Source organism: Cynocephalus volans, chromosome 6 (genome assembly GCF_027409185.1).
Source record: "Cynocephalus volans isolate mCynVol1 chromosome 6, mCynVol1.pri, whole genome shotgun sequence".
Taxonomy (NCBI): domain Eukaryota; kingdom Metazoa; phylum Chordata; class Mammalia; order Dermoptera; family Cynocephalidae; genus Cynocephalus; species Cynocephalus volans.
Window position 1 is genome coordinate 72,090,486 of NC_084465.1, and position 17,352 is coordinate 72,107,837.

General features: G+C 38.0%; 1 protein-coding gene across 10 annotated transcripts in view; it reads right to left on the bottom strand.

The window, feature by feature from the left end:
- Positions 1–17,352, bottom strand: part of ICA1 (islet cell autoantigen 1) — a 156,463-nt gene that overhangs the window by 126,221 nt on the left and 12,890 nt on the right. For 6 of the 10 annotated variants that reach the window (XM_063098783.1, XM_063098779.1, XM_063098781.1 and 3 more), the window contains exons 2-5: positions 11,832–11,927; positions 8,833–8,998; positions 4,743–4,815; positions 1,043–1,166 (exon numbers count right to left, since the gene is read on the bottom strand). In XM_063098783.1, the coding sequence (XP_062954853.1) occupies positions 1,043–1,166; positions 4,743–4,815; positions 8,833–8,998; positions 11,832–11,848 (380 nt within the window). In that variant the 5' untranslated portion in view covers positions 11,849–11,927. The remainder of the gene's footprint in view (positions 1–1,042; positions 1,167–4,742; positions 4,816–8,832; positions 8,999–11,831; positions 11,928–17,352) is intronic. The other 4 variants (XM_063098784.1, XM_063098780.1, XM_063098782.1 and 1 more) reach the window with 1 other exon arrangement.

A 17,352-nucleotide genomic window follows, 5' to 3' on the forward strand; every position in this document is an offset into this window, starting at 1 on the left:
TAGGAAGCACCCAAACACCAAGAGGTGGGCCCACTGAAAAACTGACACAGTTGGTGTCTTTATTCTACTGCATCTTTCTTGGGTTTTCAGAGGCACATCAGCATAAGATGCCAATGGTCTACTCTTGGCCCACAGGGAGGAAAGCAGTAAGGAGAAATTAACAGGAGAAGAAAACAAGAAAATGTTGGACAATTTGAGTAAAATTTCTGTAGTCTGAATATTTTAAAGAACTACCTACAAACCTTATTTAGGTATAATTATGCCTAATATTAGTGGGTGACATTTTTGGGGTTTGTTAGTAACCTGGGAAGGAGGAAGAGAGAAGTGTCGCTTTTCTAAGACACAAAGAGCAATGCGTGCAGGGACTTCTGCTTATTTAACATCAACCATAAAAATGAGTTAAGATTGTTAAAAAGAATGCCACTGATCTATCACAATCTTCACTGTACCACAGCTTCTCAAATTTGAATGTACATCAAAATCTGCAGGAGATCCTGTTAAAATGCAGATCTGGATTCAGCAGGTCTGGGGTGGGGCCTAGATTCTGCATTTCTAACAAGCTCTCATGTGATGTTGCTATTGCTGCTGGTCCAGGGTCTAGGCAGTGTGGTCTAGGGCACCCTGAACAACACCTCTCTGAAGTTAATTGGCCCACAGAGAGCAGAGAGGGAACCCTTCCACCTGGTCTCATTAGACTCCTGCTTTAATCAGCTGCTGGAAAGGGACCAGACTGATTGCTATGAGCAACGCTGACAGTCAAATATAAGCCTACATCCACACTCACACTGATTGGCGTTTATAATGCCCCTATATACCAGAAGAAATATGGGAAAAAATTTAATTAACAGGGAGGAAACACAGTCCTACATGTTATATCCATCAGAGCGTTAAATATGAACAGACCAACAACTGAGGACAGGGTATCTCCTCAGCTTCAGGCAAGAGCCTTGTATAGAACACTGTGAGATTCCCCTTCATGAGTAGGTGGCCCCAGATTCTCTTCAGACCTCCCCAAAATAAAGCCCCAGTGAAGGGCACACACCTTTGCTGGGAAGAAAAGCAGAGGGCCTTTCCTGTCGCCTGCATCATTTTCCCTGCTCTGGTTTTATCTTGGAAGCCTTGGGATCGGAGAAATTTTCCCAGTTCGTTTTCTTCTTGAGACAAGACTGATGAAAAAAAGACCGAAAGAAGCCATGAACAATGAGCATTTTTATTGTGAAGAGAAGGAGAAAGACAAATCACAAGGTCCTCTCTCTTCCCGAGGCAAAGATGAGATGAAATTAAATCCAAGTGGCAGGCTACAAGGTAACCCCCCCCACCCCATTTAATGTTCATGCTGTTCTTCCATTTACAATACTAGAGATCAATTTCACTTGAATACATCTGTCAGTGAGTTTGGTGTCCTGTAATCAGAACCAGAAAATGACCTCTGTACTGAAAAGCAAGTCCATAATGTGCTGCTTCGAGCTGAAATAAAGGAGTTGGGTTTGTCAAGTATGACTGTGGGAATCTTTTGTGTCTGCCTATAATGCAGGGCTAGCTGCAGCCCATTATTCTTTCCTGCCAACTCTTTGATCTCTGCTTTCTGAGTTACATTCTATTTGATTGTAAAGCAATGCAAATACTTCATCCATGACACAGGTTTTTGGTTGGAGGTAGGGGTGAGGAATGAGGGAGGGTAGGTCATCAGGGTGATGACTTGGAAGGTTTTTAAAATACAGAGCTGAAACCAAATCTGAATTGGTTATGCCTAGTCTTGGCCTTATTTTTAAAGACAAGTTCAGATGGCACTATTAGTGAGAAAGTGATTTGGTACAAGCTTTCTACAGATTGATTTGGCACTAAATATAAAACGTCTAGAATTGTACGTATCTTTTGACACTGCACTTGTACTGTTAGGAATACATCCTAGAGAGTTAGAAAAATAAGAACAAATATGTACTTGCATATGCAAAAATAACCATAGTATCATCATTTATAATAGAAACACTCTCCCTATACTAGGGACTGATGTAATAAAATACAGTGCACTTACATAATGGAGCAGTGGGGGTCCTGAACACACACCAACAGCTGAGTCACGGCACAAGAGTGACACTAAGCTTAGAATGTTTTCTCTCTCTAAAACATAGCAGTTACTATCAACATACTTTGAACGCCACTCTTATTTCATGTATCTGTATTGCTACATTTCCACATCATGTGTTTCTAAAACCACTTTCTAAATGCTTTTAGGATTCTTGTCCAGACCTCTCTCCAAATGCACCCCATTCCGGACATGACCCCTCCAACAATAGCTGTAGAACGTCAGCCAGGAACCACAAGTCCAAAGGTGAAGGCTAAAATCACCACTGCTTCCTTATTAATTTGTGACTGTAGTTAATTCTCAACATTCTCCCGGGAGGTCCCAGTCATGAAGAGGCTTTTAGAATTCATTTTTCCTGAGAGATAAATGATAACCCACCTTCCTCTTTTGTCCCTTAAAAATTAAGTTCACCAGTAAAAGCTCAGCTCAAATGCTACTTCCTCTGTAAAGGGGCTGATCTCTGTTTCTCTGGACAGCAGTGCCCTCTGGGCATCTACTTTAGCATGTAGAGTGGTAAGACTGGTGTTAGCGAGCATGGGTGGGCATGTGTCTGCCTTTCCCATGAGACTCTAATCTCTCCAGGACAGGGACCTCATCCAAATTTTGTATTCCCCAGGTTGAGCATGAAGTCTTATATTCATGGAACTAACTAAATGCTTGTGAAATTAACTATAATTTTTGCCTTGTTAACCCCATACACTTTATTTCACTTTAAATGCTTATTTGATATTTATGCCATGGTTCTATACAGCTTCAAAAAATTCTTTTAATTATAAGAAGGTTTTTTGTTTTTTAATGCCTTCCATTCCTTCTCCTCTCCACTGACTAATGTGTGACTCACTCAATTCCACCTTGTACTCTTCCCTATGGAGAGCAATTTCTCATTTTTGTTCATAATAGCATGAGGTTTACCATTTTTACCTTGAAGCCTCAAGTCACATAAAAATGACATTTAGCTTCAGGCTAGGAAGAAACCAATTCATGGTACCTGAATGATTACATGGTCGGTAAAATGTACTCTTTCCTAAATAAGCCTAAGTAGGCTAAAGCATTTAAAAGTAACTTTTGGTCACTTTATGCACTTGAGGATTAACCTTGGGGTGCCAAACTGGTTTCCTGTGAGTGCTGACTTGGATTCACTGGCAATGCTACTCAGAGGGTGGTCTGTGCTCCATCAGGCTCACGGCTGGATTCCCTGAGAAGGGGGTAGAGTCATTCCTTAATCTTAAACATTCAAATACTGAAATCAATTTATAGAAGTTTAAAATTCAGGTGTGACATAGGAATCAGGTAACTCAAAACTTTCTGCTTATTCATAAGGTTTCACTTAACTGGGACTTAAGAATTCAGAGACAAATAAAGACTTATTTATATTTAATTGCTAATTAGATTTTCAGATGTACTCTTAAAAAAAGCAACTAAAGAACTACGAAACCAATTAGCTTGACAGCATTACCTCACTCAGCACAGATTTATGGATGATCTAATATGTACTAGACACTCCTCTTGCCACTGGGATATAGTGATGAACAAGACACACAAGGTCCCTGCTCTTACGGAGCTTACGCTCAAGTGGTAGGAGACAGGAAATAAAAAATACATCATCACAAACACTAAATACAAAAAGAAAAATACCAGATAGAGCAGTGAGATATGGGGACTAAGGGAGAGTGACTGGTAGCTGCCTTAAACTGGGGGGTCAGGGAAGGCATCCCTGAGCAGGTGACCATTGAGCCAAGCTCTGAATGACAAGAAGGGGCCACTCTTGAGACTATTAGGGCAGGGACATTCCAATTCATTTCATGGTGAGTATTAGAGGCGCAGTGGTATAGTAAAAGGGAATTTGGCCAGTAATTCCCCAAACACAGGGTTTACGCAGAGGAATAATGTGATCTGATTTAAAAGCGTACTGATTGCAGTGTAGACAGTGGGCTGGAGGAGGCAGAAGTGAAGACAAGATCAGTTAGGAAGCTGATTGAGCAAAATAAGTGAGAGAGTAGTAGTGGTGGCCTGAACTAAGGTAGTGGCAGAGAAGATGGAGAGAAGGAGAATTTGAAAGCTGTTTAGGAGGCAAAACAGACCAGCATTTGAGACTCACTGGATGGGGAACAGAGACACGGTGCGGGATGCGGCTCATGTGTATTGACTCCCTCATTGCTTAAGGCCCTGGAGTTAAAGCCCTCAGAAGTCTAGCTCAAATACTTCCTGAATACCAACACGCACAGTTTATAAAATTCTGCCTCTAAGTCCTATGATTTTGGACTTTCCCAAAATAGGTATATTAATAAAATATTATTAATGTAGAAAAGGGGTTTGGGAAGGGGTTTGGTAGCCGTCAACAATAGAAAGACTTCCTATATTCTAGTCTCAGAAATATAAAAATTATATTATAAAACGAACCACAAATGGAAATTTAAAAAACTAACATATGACTTGATATTTAGCATTTCAGAGATAACTTTGCTGGTAATGCTTTTAAGACAAGATGACTATATAAAAATCTTGTTCCCTAAAAACCCAGAATCCAGTATAAGAAATTTTCATGAATAAGTGATGTCAAAATATCATCAATGAATTAACTGTATTATGGGAATTAAGGGAAAATACTCTGCTATTTCTTTCTGTTTGATTAATATCGTACTTAAGGCATACTTACAACATATCCTCTTTTGATATAGTACAATTGCTTTAGACAAGTCCAAACAGGTTCTTTGAATGGAGTGAAACAGCTGTAATAAAAATACAAAAAAAAAAAAAATTCTAAATAAAACAGACAGGGGTGAAGTAAAAAATAATTACATTGAACACAACCACGTTTGATTTTCCCACCAAAAACAAGATCACATGTCTAAGTGCACTTGGAGTTACGGGTGTTCTTTACAGAGAATGTGACCAAAGCCTTTCAATATGCTCCTATTTTTCTATATTTTTTGTAATTCATCATCTCTGTGATCTAAATTAAGATCTGCAGGAACAACTGTTTCCTCCAAACTATTGAAATAATAGCTGAAAAACAGAAATCCTAAGTGAAGAACCCAATTAGAGGACTTGGTAAACCAGAGACCCAATACTCATTCATAATCTAATTTATTCCTTTTACCACTTGCTGTCTTTTTTCTTTTAATGGGGGATCTGTCAATTAAAAATCATATTTAAAAGATGACAGTAACTTATTTTGTAATCCTAATGTATTTTATGGCATGCTTACACAATTGGATAAAGCAAACAAAAATCAATCAGCTGAATGCTCTGTCTGTTTAGAAAACATCTGGTAAAATGGTGTTTAGTTTGTAGCCCCCATCACTCCTTATTTTCCCAACAATTTCATAAAATATACAGAGAGACAACTTAATGCCATGATATGACTATAATAGAGGAAACTGGGGGAAAGGCAGATGGGGCTGTATTGAGAATAATCTAACTATATTTTAACTCATGGTTGTCCTAGTCTTTGCTTCAGAAACCAAGATAGCTCAAAAAAACATAGAATAGACTTTATAATTTCTCCACCCCCTGTCCAATGCCTCAGAGACCAGGGCTGATTTCAACTAGAAAACCTGGCAGACAAACATTCTGCCTCTGCAGAGCCACTCAATAAGGCAGGATAAGGTACTCCCTCTTCCTCTCTCCTAGCTTACTGGCCATGATGTTGTAGAAATTGTGTCCTGGTGTCATAAAGCACTTCAATATTTGGGTGAAAACAGATGATCTGGATCATTATAAATATGACCAAATTATCTAACAAAAATGGGTGCATGCATATATACTTAAAAGATTAAAAACCATTCCAAGAATGCTTAATATAACAAAACTTGGTCATGAAGAATATAAATTTATTAATTCTCATTTCATTAAATTGTCTCCTCCACCTGTTTAGAAAAGAAAAAAAAATAAAATAAAAAAATAAAAAAATAACTTTTCCCCATCAAGCAAAATAGAAAATCAGCAGTCTGAATCTGTTCCTTAGCAAATGCTTAATATCAGTATTCTAGGCCACAAACCACCAACACATAGTAATTCCTGAATATAAGAGCAAGAAGGTTCAAAAACTATGTTCAAGAGTTGTTCTGTTGTTACTGTTCACCTTTTAAAACTTGAGGTATAAATTAAATGCAATAAAATGTATAACCCTGGAGTGTTCAGTTCTGTGCATTTTGACAGTTGTATACACTCCTGTAACCACACCCAAAGCAAGATGAGAAACATTTCCACTGTCATCAGGCCACTCTGCTGTGGCAGCCATTAAAAGACTTCTGTCACCATAGATTAGTTTTGTCTGTTATTGTACTGAGAAGCTGTTTGTGAGAAAGTGATTTTTATTAACAACAATGTGGACAAATATTAAAACTCAGTACAATTCTATATTAACTTCCCAACAGATTGTAATAGAATCTGATCACCATTATAGCTTAGCACACAAGTTTTCTGTGCCAGCAGAATAAAAGTTCTTGGCTTACAAGCTAAACTTCTATGGATAACTCAGAGTAAGAGCACATTGAAATGGTTTACACATCGTTTTTGTAGGTTTTATTGATGGAATTCATTCTCTCTATAAACATCAACATCAGTATTAACATTTCTGCAACAGAAACCTCTATCATGTGTAAAATTACTAGTCCCAGTAAAGTACTCTGGATGCTAACTGCCTAGGACAGCAGCTATTTTGATTAAAGTACATACAGTTGGTTCAGTAAATGTGCTGCTGCAAGAGCCTACATATAAATATAACGTTAATGTGTTAGTAATTAACATATTGAATTACTTTTTGAATAATGCTGTCTTTACTAGGTTGTTAAGAAGAAAAGAGCATGAGATATGAAATGCATATGTAACTTAAAATAATCTAAACTGTATTTAGAATGCAAAAAACAGAATAGAGGCTCCTTGGTTCTGCTTTCTCCATTGTAAGAATCTCCTATAGAACTTCCTTGTCAAACTCGGCTTCTATTTCAAAACTTCCAATTACAGAAGGAAAGAAAGGCTGAGAACTGACATTAATTGCACTAACACATACATTTAATCAGGTAGTACTTATTGCATGTGTACTGTGTGTCTGGCTGGGGATGCAGTGGTGAATAAGGCTAACATGGAATTTGACCTCACTGTGGAGGGAAGGCAGCAGACAAACGAACACTTGAGATAATCCAGGAGAGAGGAGTTCTATGAGGAAAATAAAGCAAGGCCATGTGTTAGTGAACAGGGGTGGTGTAGGTAGAGAAAAGGGGTGGATAGGCAGTGACTTTAAACAGTGTACTCAGATAAGGTGTTTCAAAGTGACTTTTAGGCTGAGACCTGAACTATGAGAAGGAGCCAGTCAAGGGAAGATCTGGGACAAGAGAGTCCACAGAACACAGGAGATGCTTTGATGGGTATGAACTTGCCTGGTTGTGGACTGAGAACTGAGAAAAGGCCATTATGGCTGGAGGGTGCTGAGGGAAGTATGAAGTGTTGTGGGAGAGAAGAAGCCTAGGACAGAGAGGCAGGGGCCAGGTATGGCAGGAGCTTTGCTAGGTACAAGAAATAGCATATGGAAAGCACTCTGAATGGTCCCCGGGACATAATAAGCACTCTACAAACATTAGCCATCACTCTAATTATTACCTAATTTAATCCTCATAATAGCTGTAATAAGCAAGCATTCATGTCTCCCTTTCATCCATTAAGAAAATGAGGATAAGAGAAATTGGGCAGTTCTCCCAAGGTTATAACAGCTAATAGGCGGAAAAGTCAGATCCATCGTACAGGACATTCACAGTCCAAAAGTCAGCCCATCTCTCACTGGGCAGCCTAAACATTAGGAAGTTTTTCCTGGGTCTGGTTTTATCGTCACATGTATAAAACGAATCTTATCCCTCTTCTCCATGACAGGCCTTGCCATATAATTGACAATTAACATGACTCCCATTAACCTTCTCTGCTTTGGGATAACCATGGTTTCCACCATCCTAGCCACCCTTGTAGGAAAGCTGTTTAAAATCTTGAACTTTTTATTTTAGTCCCATTAAACATTCAACACATGAACTTCAGCTTACATATAAAATCTAGAGACCATTTTAAATCCTTATCAGACCATATAACGTATTATTCCTCTCAGTGCCCTGTCATTCATAGAAGTGATTAGTATGCTTTCAAAATTTTAATCTTACCTGGAGAATATTGTATTAAGTGAAAAAAGAAATTTTTTTTTAATCTAAACTATTGGCAGAAATGTATAGCAAGACAGGGAGTTAGTGGGCCTTCTACCAGTTATATTAATATACCAGATCAGCCAGATATAAATTCCGCTTACTTTATTACTAACTAGTCTAACTAAATATCTGCTTAGTTAATTCATTATAGAATTTTCCAGGGCTCAATAACAACCTGATTAGACTTTACTTCCTAGGATATTTTACTTCAGTCCTTAAAAAAAAATTGTCTGACCCTAGTCTCCCAAAAACTCTCCAGTTCTGATTCCTCAGGTGTCACTAGCAGCAGCTCTTTGATTGCATTAATTTTTTTCAACAACCACTTACTGAGAATTTACTGCATGCCATGCATTCCAACCGAGTGCTTGAAAAACAAATTAACTGAGGCATGCTGAATTCGTATGTTTTAAAAAATAAGCTGGGATCGAACTGATCTCATCCTTGGTTTTCCTCATTTTCAAATACAAAGCACACCTAAGCCTGCCAAGATGAGTATACTCCAGGACCTTGACCCCAGCGAGGTGGCTGTGCTGTGGCTGAGTGCAATAAAGAGCTCACCTCTAGCTTGGCATCCAGGTCTGCGTCGGAGGCCACAACATGCTCATCTTCTTTCTTCCCTGTGGCTTTAATAAAGGCCTGCTTCGTTTCCCAGTACTTCTGCTGCATCTTATTTACAACTGACTTATCTTGAGCATATCGATCCTGCAAGTCCCAGGAATAACTGCTAAAAACATTTAAAGAACTATTTTATTCATGACTTGCATAAAGATTAAGATACCTTAATGTGAAAGAATTTATCTAAACATGATTTTCCCTTATACATTCATATTCATAACATTAATAAACATATACGTACTTTCTTATAAGGATATTATACCAAGAAAGTAAATCAACTCTTTCTAACTTACTCCAAAACCTTAAAAATTAGAGTGAGGAATTTTAGAATCTTTTACAGGAAATGGAGAAACTAACCCTTGAAGAGAATTTTGATATGCAGGTTGGACACACTCCTTTCAGAGGTGGGGATAAGGCCCAGCAGGCAGGGTGACTGGTCCAAGGCACCCCATGAGTCAGAGATAAAGCCGGATACCAGCACGCTCTCTCTACTCACCCTCTCGCCAGCACTGACGTGATGGCAGGAAAGTAGAGATAAGGGGCTGAAAAACAGCATGCTTGAAATCTGTTACAGAGGAATCCAAAATAATCCATCACAAAGAATAAGAGAGTGGAATGGTGGTTACCAGGAGCTGGGAGGAGGGGGAAATGGGAAATTGCTAATCAACGGGTATAAAGTTTCAGTTATGTAAGATGAATAAATTCTAGAGATCTGCTATACATTATTTTGCCTATGGTTAACAATATTGTATTACACACTTAAGAGGGAAGATCTTATGTTAAGTGTTCGCATCCCAATAAAACAAATAAAAGTAAAATTTAAAAATCTGTTAGATTCCTGATTCTTTAAATTCTTCAACATAAGTGCATAAAGTACAGGTAGGAAGCCATTCTTCAGGAAGACCATAGTGAAGAACAAATCAAAAAGTATATAAAGAAGAAACTAGAAACAAAATTAATTGAGAATGAAATGGAATTCTGCAAAAGTGACTGGAGTAGCCCAAACACTGACAGAAAGTTCACCTCTCCCCCTGCTTTGTCTACATCCTCCCCAGTGTAGAGTCCCTGCTCCAAAGGCCCACACAGGGCCCCCAAGAAACTCCCCTCTGCAGATAAGCACCTTCTACCCATCCCGTCATCATTCAAAATGTGCCAGATTTGTGTCCTAAACATGAGCTGCTTTATACTCCTATATTAAAATACCAGTATCTCAAAGCTTGATGATTTATACTGTCCTTCATTTACAATTTCATTAAATTTACAATTTGCAATTCATACATTTGTTCCTAAAAAGTCAGAAAGTGTTTCTGATGACTTGCTTCACAACGGTTATCTTTGGAGAGAGAAGTAGGATTATGGAAAAATTTCACTGTCTGCTTTGTATCTGTCTACATTATTTAAAATTTTTATTATGAGCTCAAATCAGAGAAAATAAGATAAAAACATGTATAACATTTATGTAAAATATAAGCTTTCTATATAAAATGCACATTAAAAGATTGGAAAGATATACCCCAAAGACTATGGTTATTTCAGGGGAATGGGATTCTCCAGAGTGGGGCATAGGATGGACTTTGTATGATATCCTTTTTTGCCAAAGATCATGTATTAACAGAAAAAAAAAAAATCCATTAAAAAAAAAGGGACTTTAGAGAGCTAGTGGATACCCCCCACCCTCTATCATTTAACAAATGAGGAGGAATCGGGTTTCAAAAGGTTAAGAATCCTGCACTAAATCACAGAAGATTAAAATCCAGACCTCTAAATCCCAGTCCAGTGCTCATTTCAATTTCCTCTGCAGCCCTTGCATTCCAGCAGCAGGCTATGGAGTGGAGTAAGCAGGAGAAAAAGTCTGAGAAAGGGTCTGCTTCTCAAGCTTTCCAGTCTCTCTTAGGTGAGTAACCAATTACTTCCCCGAGCCTGCTGCCAGGTTATGACAGCCACTGCAAGGGTCACAAGATGGGACCAGCCCAGAATGAGAGAAGATGGAACAATTTTTAAAAAAAGCCTGACAACACTTAGAGAACTGTCAAATGGGGATACTCAGGGAAATTAACACCCTTAGCCACTTACTAATTACTTTTTAAAACTCATTACATTTTAAGACATGCAATAATTCTTTTGAAGTTTGACGTTTGACCTTACAGAGGACTTGGACCTGATTGCTTCTCTACTGAGAGGGGAGGGATTAAAATGTGTATTCCTTATTATAATTAATTGTACATTTGAAAATTGAAAATACGTATTGCGTTTTTTTCATGATTCAAATTAAAGAAGGTAAAACTTGACAAACATCTGTTTGCATGGTGGGCCATGGGTCCAAAAGGGTTCAGAAACACTGCTTGAACAGCCCTGAAACTTATAAGAGGTTTAAAGTGCTGCCTAGAATTGTTATAGGCATATAAATGACAGAGCTAACATTGCCATATGATTACCACACCTGTGTTATTCAGCATCACATACTTCTAACCATGACTGGCTCCTGAAGGTTGAAGTCATGACTATAAATTAAGTTTGAGTAGTGTGAGGATGTAGAATCACTCCTTATTTTACAGCTGCCCTACATAAAATTCCCTTACAATCAAATGTTAGAAGTTACAAATAAGATAGTAATAAAAAAAAGCATCTATGCATTACATTTCAAAAAAATGGTGGTAAGTAAAAACATCACTAGATTCCCAAGAGAAAAGTTATACATAAATGAATTTCTTAGAGAAAACACATTAGATAAGAATTTCCAATATTTTTTGTTACTTGGTTTCACACCATATTTACTAGGGATATTGAATTTGGCTATACTCCACAATAAAGAGGAACTAACAGGTTATTTACTGCTAATGTATCTCTTGATTGTTCTACTCAGTAGACATTTATTGAGCATACACTATATGCTTTCCACTTTTATGCCTTTCCCAATTTAGAAAAGATAACAAAGTACTCACCACTTGTGTCCTGACATGTTTTCTCCCTTTTCTACTGTTGATGATTTGGGGAGAAGGGGTAGAGAAGAAGCATGAGAGGATAAGTTATATTATAACCTGAAACAAAACAAATATGTTTAACAGTTACACACTATATTGCAGCTATACATTAATTTCTCATATATAAAAATTTTCAATTTAAACCATTTCTAGTTGTATTTTAGATACCAAACACTATTGCATAGGACTGCTGCACACCAGTGTCAAGAACAGTTTAGCTAAGTAACACTGGAAGATATATCCCAAATGAAGTTTTAAAAAGTGAACAGGCAGATTGCGTGAAAAAAGCAGGTTGCAGAGGACTATGTAAAATATAATACCATTTATATAAAGTTTAAAAACATGCAGAACAATACGGTATATTGTTGAGGTATACAAATATTATATAGTGAAGAAAAAAAGAATTTCTTAGGAGTGATGAACACTAAACTTCAGACAGTGGACCACTGCAGGGGGATGTGATTCGAGAGAGGTATACAGTGGCTTCAACTGTGTGTGTATGGTAGTCCCCCTTACATGCGAGGGATATGTTCTAAGACTCTCTGAGGATGCCTGAAACTGCAGTAGTACCAAACACTTTATATTTTATGTTTTTTCCTATATATACATTCATACCTATGATAAAGTTTAATTTATAAATTAGGATCAGTAAGAGATTAATAAAAATAACTAATAATAAAGTAGAACAATTACAACAATATGCTATAATAAAATTGACGTGAATGTGGTCTCTCTCTCTCAAAGTATCTTATTCTTGTACTGTACTCCCTATTTATGGACTGCAATTGACTGCTGGTCACTGAAACCACAGAAAGCAAAACCATGGATAAGGGGGTCTACGGTAATGCTCTCTTTGTTAAGCTAGGTGGTGAGACTATTGCATCTGTACGTCTCTTTATAGCTTGAACTATTTCATAATCCATATTTTCAAGAAAGGAACCAGCACACTGTAAAAACAAAAACAAAACAAAACAAACAAAAACCCAAACAAAAAGTGAGTTGATAGGCCAGAATGGGATATCAAAAAGGGTATAAAGGAGAAATATATGTGCTATTTGCCAGCCTAGCATTGTATTTTCATCTCATCAGTAATATGGGAGTCATTTAAGGAGTCAACCTGCCCAGCCACAACAGTGGCCCACACTGGCCCAGCAGTTACTGGAAAGAATGGAGAACTCACTACCCAAAGCAATGGCTTCGGGCCTGACACAGCACTTCTGGCTGCCGCAGAGGTGATTGAGTGCTCCACAGTATCAATCCGATCATTCTCCTACTGTCTCAGGAAGGGTCCTGGCAACCAGTACCCTTAAAATGATTAGAGATTTCCTAGGCTTTAAAAAAATGTTTTAAGGGAACTAAATGAAGGTGTTGAAATTACAGACTTCAGGTACGGGGACATGAAAGGGCAAGAAGGGAATCTTCAGAGATTGTCCGGCTGCCTCTGAAATGACAGCATGCTGTAATCAACAACTCCTTCTCATGGAGGGCAACCAGGTGTTTGGACAATGACATTCAGGATGAGTAAGCTTTGTCTTCCACTCCGTGCAGTCACAGAGGTGCCACCAACTCCAGTCCTCCCACCACCCACACGGCTGCACTGCAAGCACACGTGTACTTAGCTTAAAACTTCCAACAATATTTCTCATAAAAGAGGTTGTTTAAAAAAAAAATTTGGCTGGCCAGTTAGCTTAGTTGATTAGAGAGTAGCCTTGTAACACCAGGGTCAAGGGTTACATACCGGCCAGTTGCCAAAAAAAAAAAAAAAAAAAAAAAAGGTTGCTCAAAGGAAATAAAATTATTATACTCTTCCCTTGAGTTCAATTTCACCATGAACTATTATGATAGTTAATTTTTTTAACTGTGGTAAAAAACACGTAAGTTTACTCTCTTAATTTTTAAGCATCCAGTACAGTATTGTTAACGAGATACACATTGCTGCACGACAGATCTGTATACCTCTTTCATCTTGCATGACTGAAACTCTATACCCATTGAACAGCAACTCCTCTTTTTCCCCTGCCCCTGGCACCCAGCAACCACCATTCTACTTTCTGATTTTATGAATTTGACTACTTTAGATACCTCATGTAAGTGGAATCATGCAGAATTTGTGTTTTGTGATCGGCTTATTTCACTTAGCATAATGTCCTCAAGGTTCATCCATATTGTAGCATATGACAGAATCTCCTTCATTTTTAAGGCTAATATTTCATTGTATGTATAGACCACATTTTATTTATCCATTCATGTGTCAATGGATACTTGTGGTGCTTCTACATCTTGGCTATTGTGAATAATGCTGCAATAAACATTGATGTACAAGTATCTCTTTGAGATCCTATTTTCACATCTTCACTACTTATTTTCACTTTTTTTTTTTTTTTTTAGTGACCATTCTAATGTGTGTGAGGCGATATCTCATTATGGTTTTGATTTGCATTTTCCTGATGATTAGTGATGTTGAGCATCTTTTCATATATTTGGTGGGCATTTGTATATTTTCTTTGGAGAAATGTCTATGCAAGTCCTTTGCCCATTTTTAAATTGGGTTATTTGGGGTATTTTGTTATTGAGTTGTGGGAGTTCTTTATATATTCTGGATATTAACCCCTTATCCCACATATGGTTTGCAAATATTTTCTCCCATTCTGTAAGCTGCCTTTTCACTCTGTTGACTGTTTCCTTTGCTGTGACTTTTTGATAAATTTTTGATTATTAAAATACCTAACAATTTAAGTTCTTTACAGTAAAACAGATAACAAAAATCACTGAGCAAACTGCCCCTTCTAGCTAGAATTCCAGGCTATTCCCAGATTACGATGCCATATGGCATTGTTCCTCAAGGATTTTACAGGCCACTTGTATTGCAACCTTCTGGGGTGTTAAAATGCAGATTCCTGGGCCACATCCTTACCTATTGAACTAGAATTCCTGGGAGCAGGTCTGTAAATCTATATGACAGACTTTGGTAGTGATTCTTAAGCACATTAAAGTCTGAGAATCACAGCTAAATGGCAAACGGGAAAAATCCTTTCTGGAAATGGATTCTTCTTGAACAAGCTGCTGGATTATATGGCACTACAGCAAAGGAATCATGGGTGGCCAAAACGAGGTCAACTCTACCGGGCACATCTGGATGTCTCATGAGAAGGCAGCTGCAGCCAGAGCTTTCATCTCTTTTCACATATGTTCAAACTCCATACACCAGAGACAATTAATAAACATTGGAAGATTTCCTGCCATAACCCATCTCATCTTGCTCTATCGCTTTCTAAATCCACAGTGTTGAAATCACTACTTGAAGAAAATCATTATAATCCTTATCCATTCATTTCAGTTCAACAGTTCGGTTTATCAAACACTCACTGAGCATCTGTTTAATATGTACCAGGCACTGTCCCTGGCCTCAAGAAATTTACAGTCGAGATCAGCTCTGTCCAATAGAAATACACTACGAGCCACATATGCAATTTTAAATGATCTCATAGCCATATTATAAAAGTAAAAAACAAAAACAGTAAATTAACCCAATATATCTAAAATATTATTTCAATATGTATTCACTATAAAAATTACCAATATTTTACATTTGTGTTTTTATGCCAAGTCTGAAATATGGTATTTTAAACTTACAGTAAATCTCAATTCAGACTACCCACATGAAGTACTCTATAGCCACATGGGGTTAGTGGTATTGGACAGTGAAAATTTAGCAGTAAAGAATTTCCAGAATCAGGAGACCTCGACATTTGCGAAGGACATATAACAAGAATTAATTCCCAAATTTGTAAATGCTGCTGTAAAAATATCATTTCCTCTATACAAGGAAGTCTATGATTAGCTAATACCTCAATTCACAATTTTGCAAAGGAAGCTATTTCTCCCCTTCTGCCACAAGGCACTTACAAAACAAGCCCCAAATGAATGCTGTCATGTCTCGAGCTTTTTAATAGCACTGAGAAGACTTAAAGTTCGGCTCGTGGCCATTTTACCTTGGGAGACAAGCAAAGAACAGCAAGTATCAAGTTGCTTATAGACTGTGAGCACCATGATATGAAAGGCAAAAGCACCAGTATTGTCACAGTCAGCACAACCTGACCACATGAACGTTTGTGTTTCACAGTTAAACTGTGTCCTCAAGGAAGACAAAGCAGTTGCACCAATAATAAAGACCTGCTCAAAGAAGCAGGGGCCCAAGAGGTAATAGATCAATGCAAAGCAAGTTCCTAATTTGGTACAACCCTGGGAGGGTGGGAATGAGTTAGTGAGGAGCAGGCTCTGTGTCTAAAGACAGAGGCAAATGGGAAGGATGCTCAGAGGTGGGACTGCTGCTGAGATCAGCACTTTCTCAGGTGACACCAAGACTACCAGCCTAAGCACTTCAGACTTTCCCAGGATGCACCTTGATGAGGATGAAATATTTTCACCTCATGATCCAAGGCCAGGCATTAAAACCACAGCTGTTCTCAGCCACACCTATATGGCCTGAGAGAACAGAGGAGAGGTTCTTTGTTCAGGTTTTGTACTGGGGTCCTGTGCAATAACTATGCTCATTTTTCCTTATTATACAGTATATGCTTGCTGTGTCGAGTCCTCAACTTTATTCCCCCAAGTGGATGGGCAAAAGACTACAGTAACTGTCCCACTGGTCTTTATTTCCTAGAGCCATTTAAAAATCATTTTGAACAAACTGGACAGCTGGGACATGAGAAAAGTTTTTTCCTAAGGTTCACAGAATGCTAAAGCAAGCCTGGTTTATACACTGTTTGACTCATTGCTACAAAGTCAGTCTGTCCTTGGCTGCCTTGAACGCTGATACTGGATTCTTCTCCTTGGAAATATGGGAAAGGATCTGCATTCCATGTAGGTTGGCTTCAGCTGCAACCAACACTTGTTCTGGCCTAGAACCCTTTTCTATGAGCTTCTTCAAGGCAGTGGAGTTAGGTGATGGCACATAACTTGAATTATGTGAAGAATCTAAAGTTCTTGAGCCAATTCAGTTACTCAGAGACCAGTAGCCATTCCACCACGTTGGTATTCTCAACCCACAAAAATATTTCAATAGGAGACTGGCTTCCTCTTTAATCACATTTCCTAAGCATGTCGTGTTTCCTGTATGAAGTTTCATGTCTGAAATTAATTACCTTTCCAAACTTAAGCAGGAGAATTCAGGGAGCATTTTTTTTTTTTCTGTTAGTTGGAGTGCTAGCTAAAACTGAGCCCAGAATCCCTTTTTCTTTTTTCTGTACTGAGCATATGGTGGAGTGTCTTGAATTCCAGACCTAACCCAAAGCCAAATATGTCCTTTTCCTCTCTAATTTATTCAGAATTTCTATCTTCTAGATGAAAATTGTCTCTACCTTAGAGCTCTTCAGTTCTTTAGTTCAAACAAACCTAAATCCAGCTTTTAGCTTTCTTTGGGAAGTGGGAGGGTTTTTTCCCCCATAGTAAACACACTTCAGAACAGAACAGAATCTCTCAG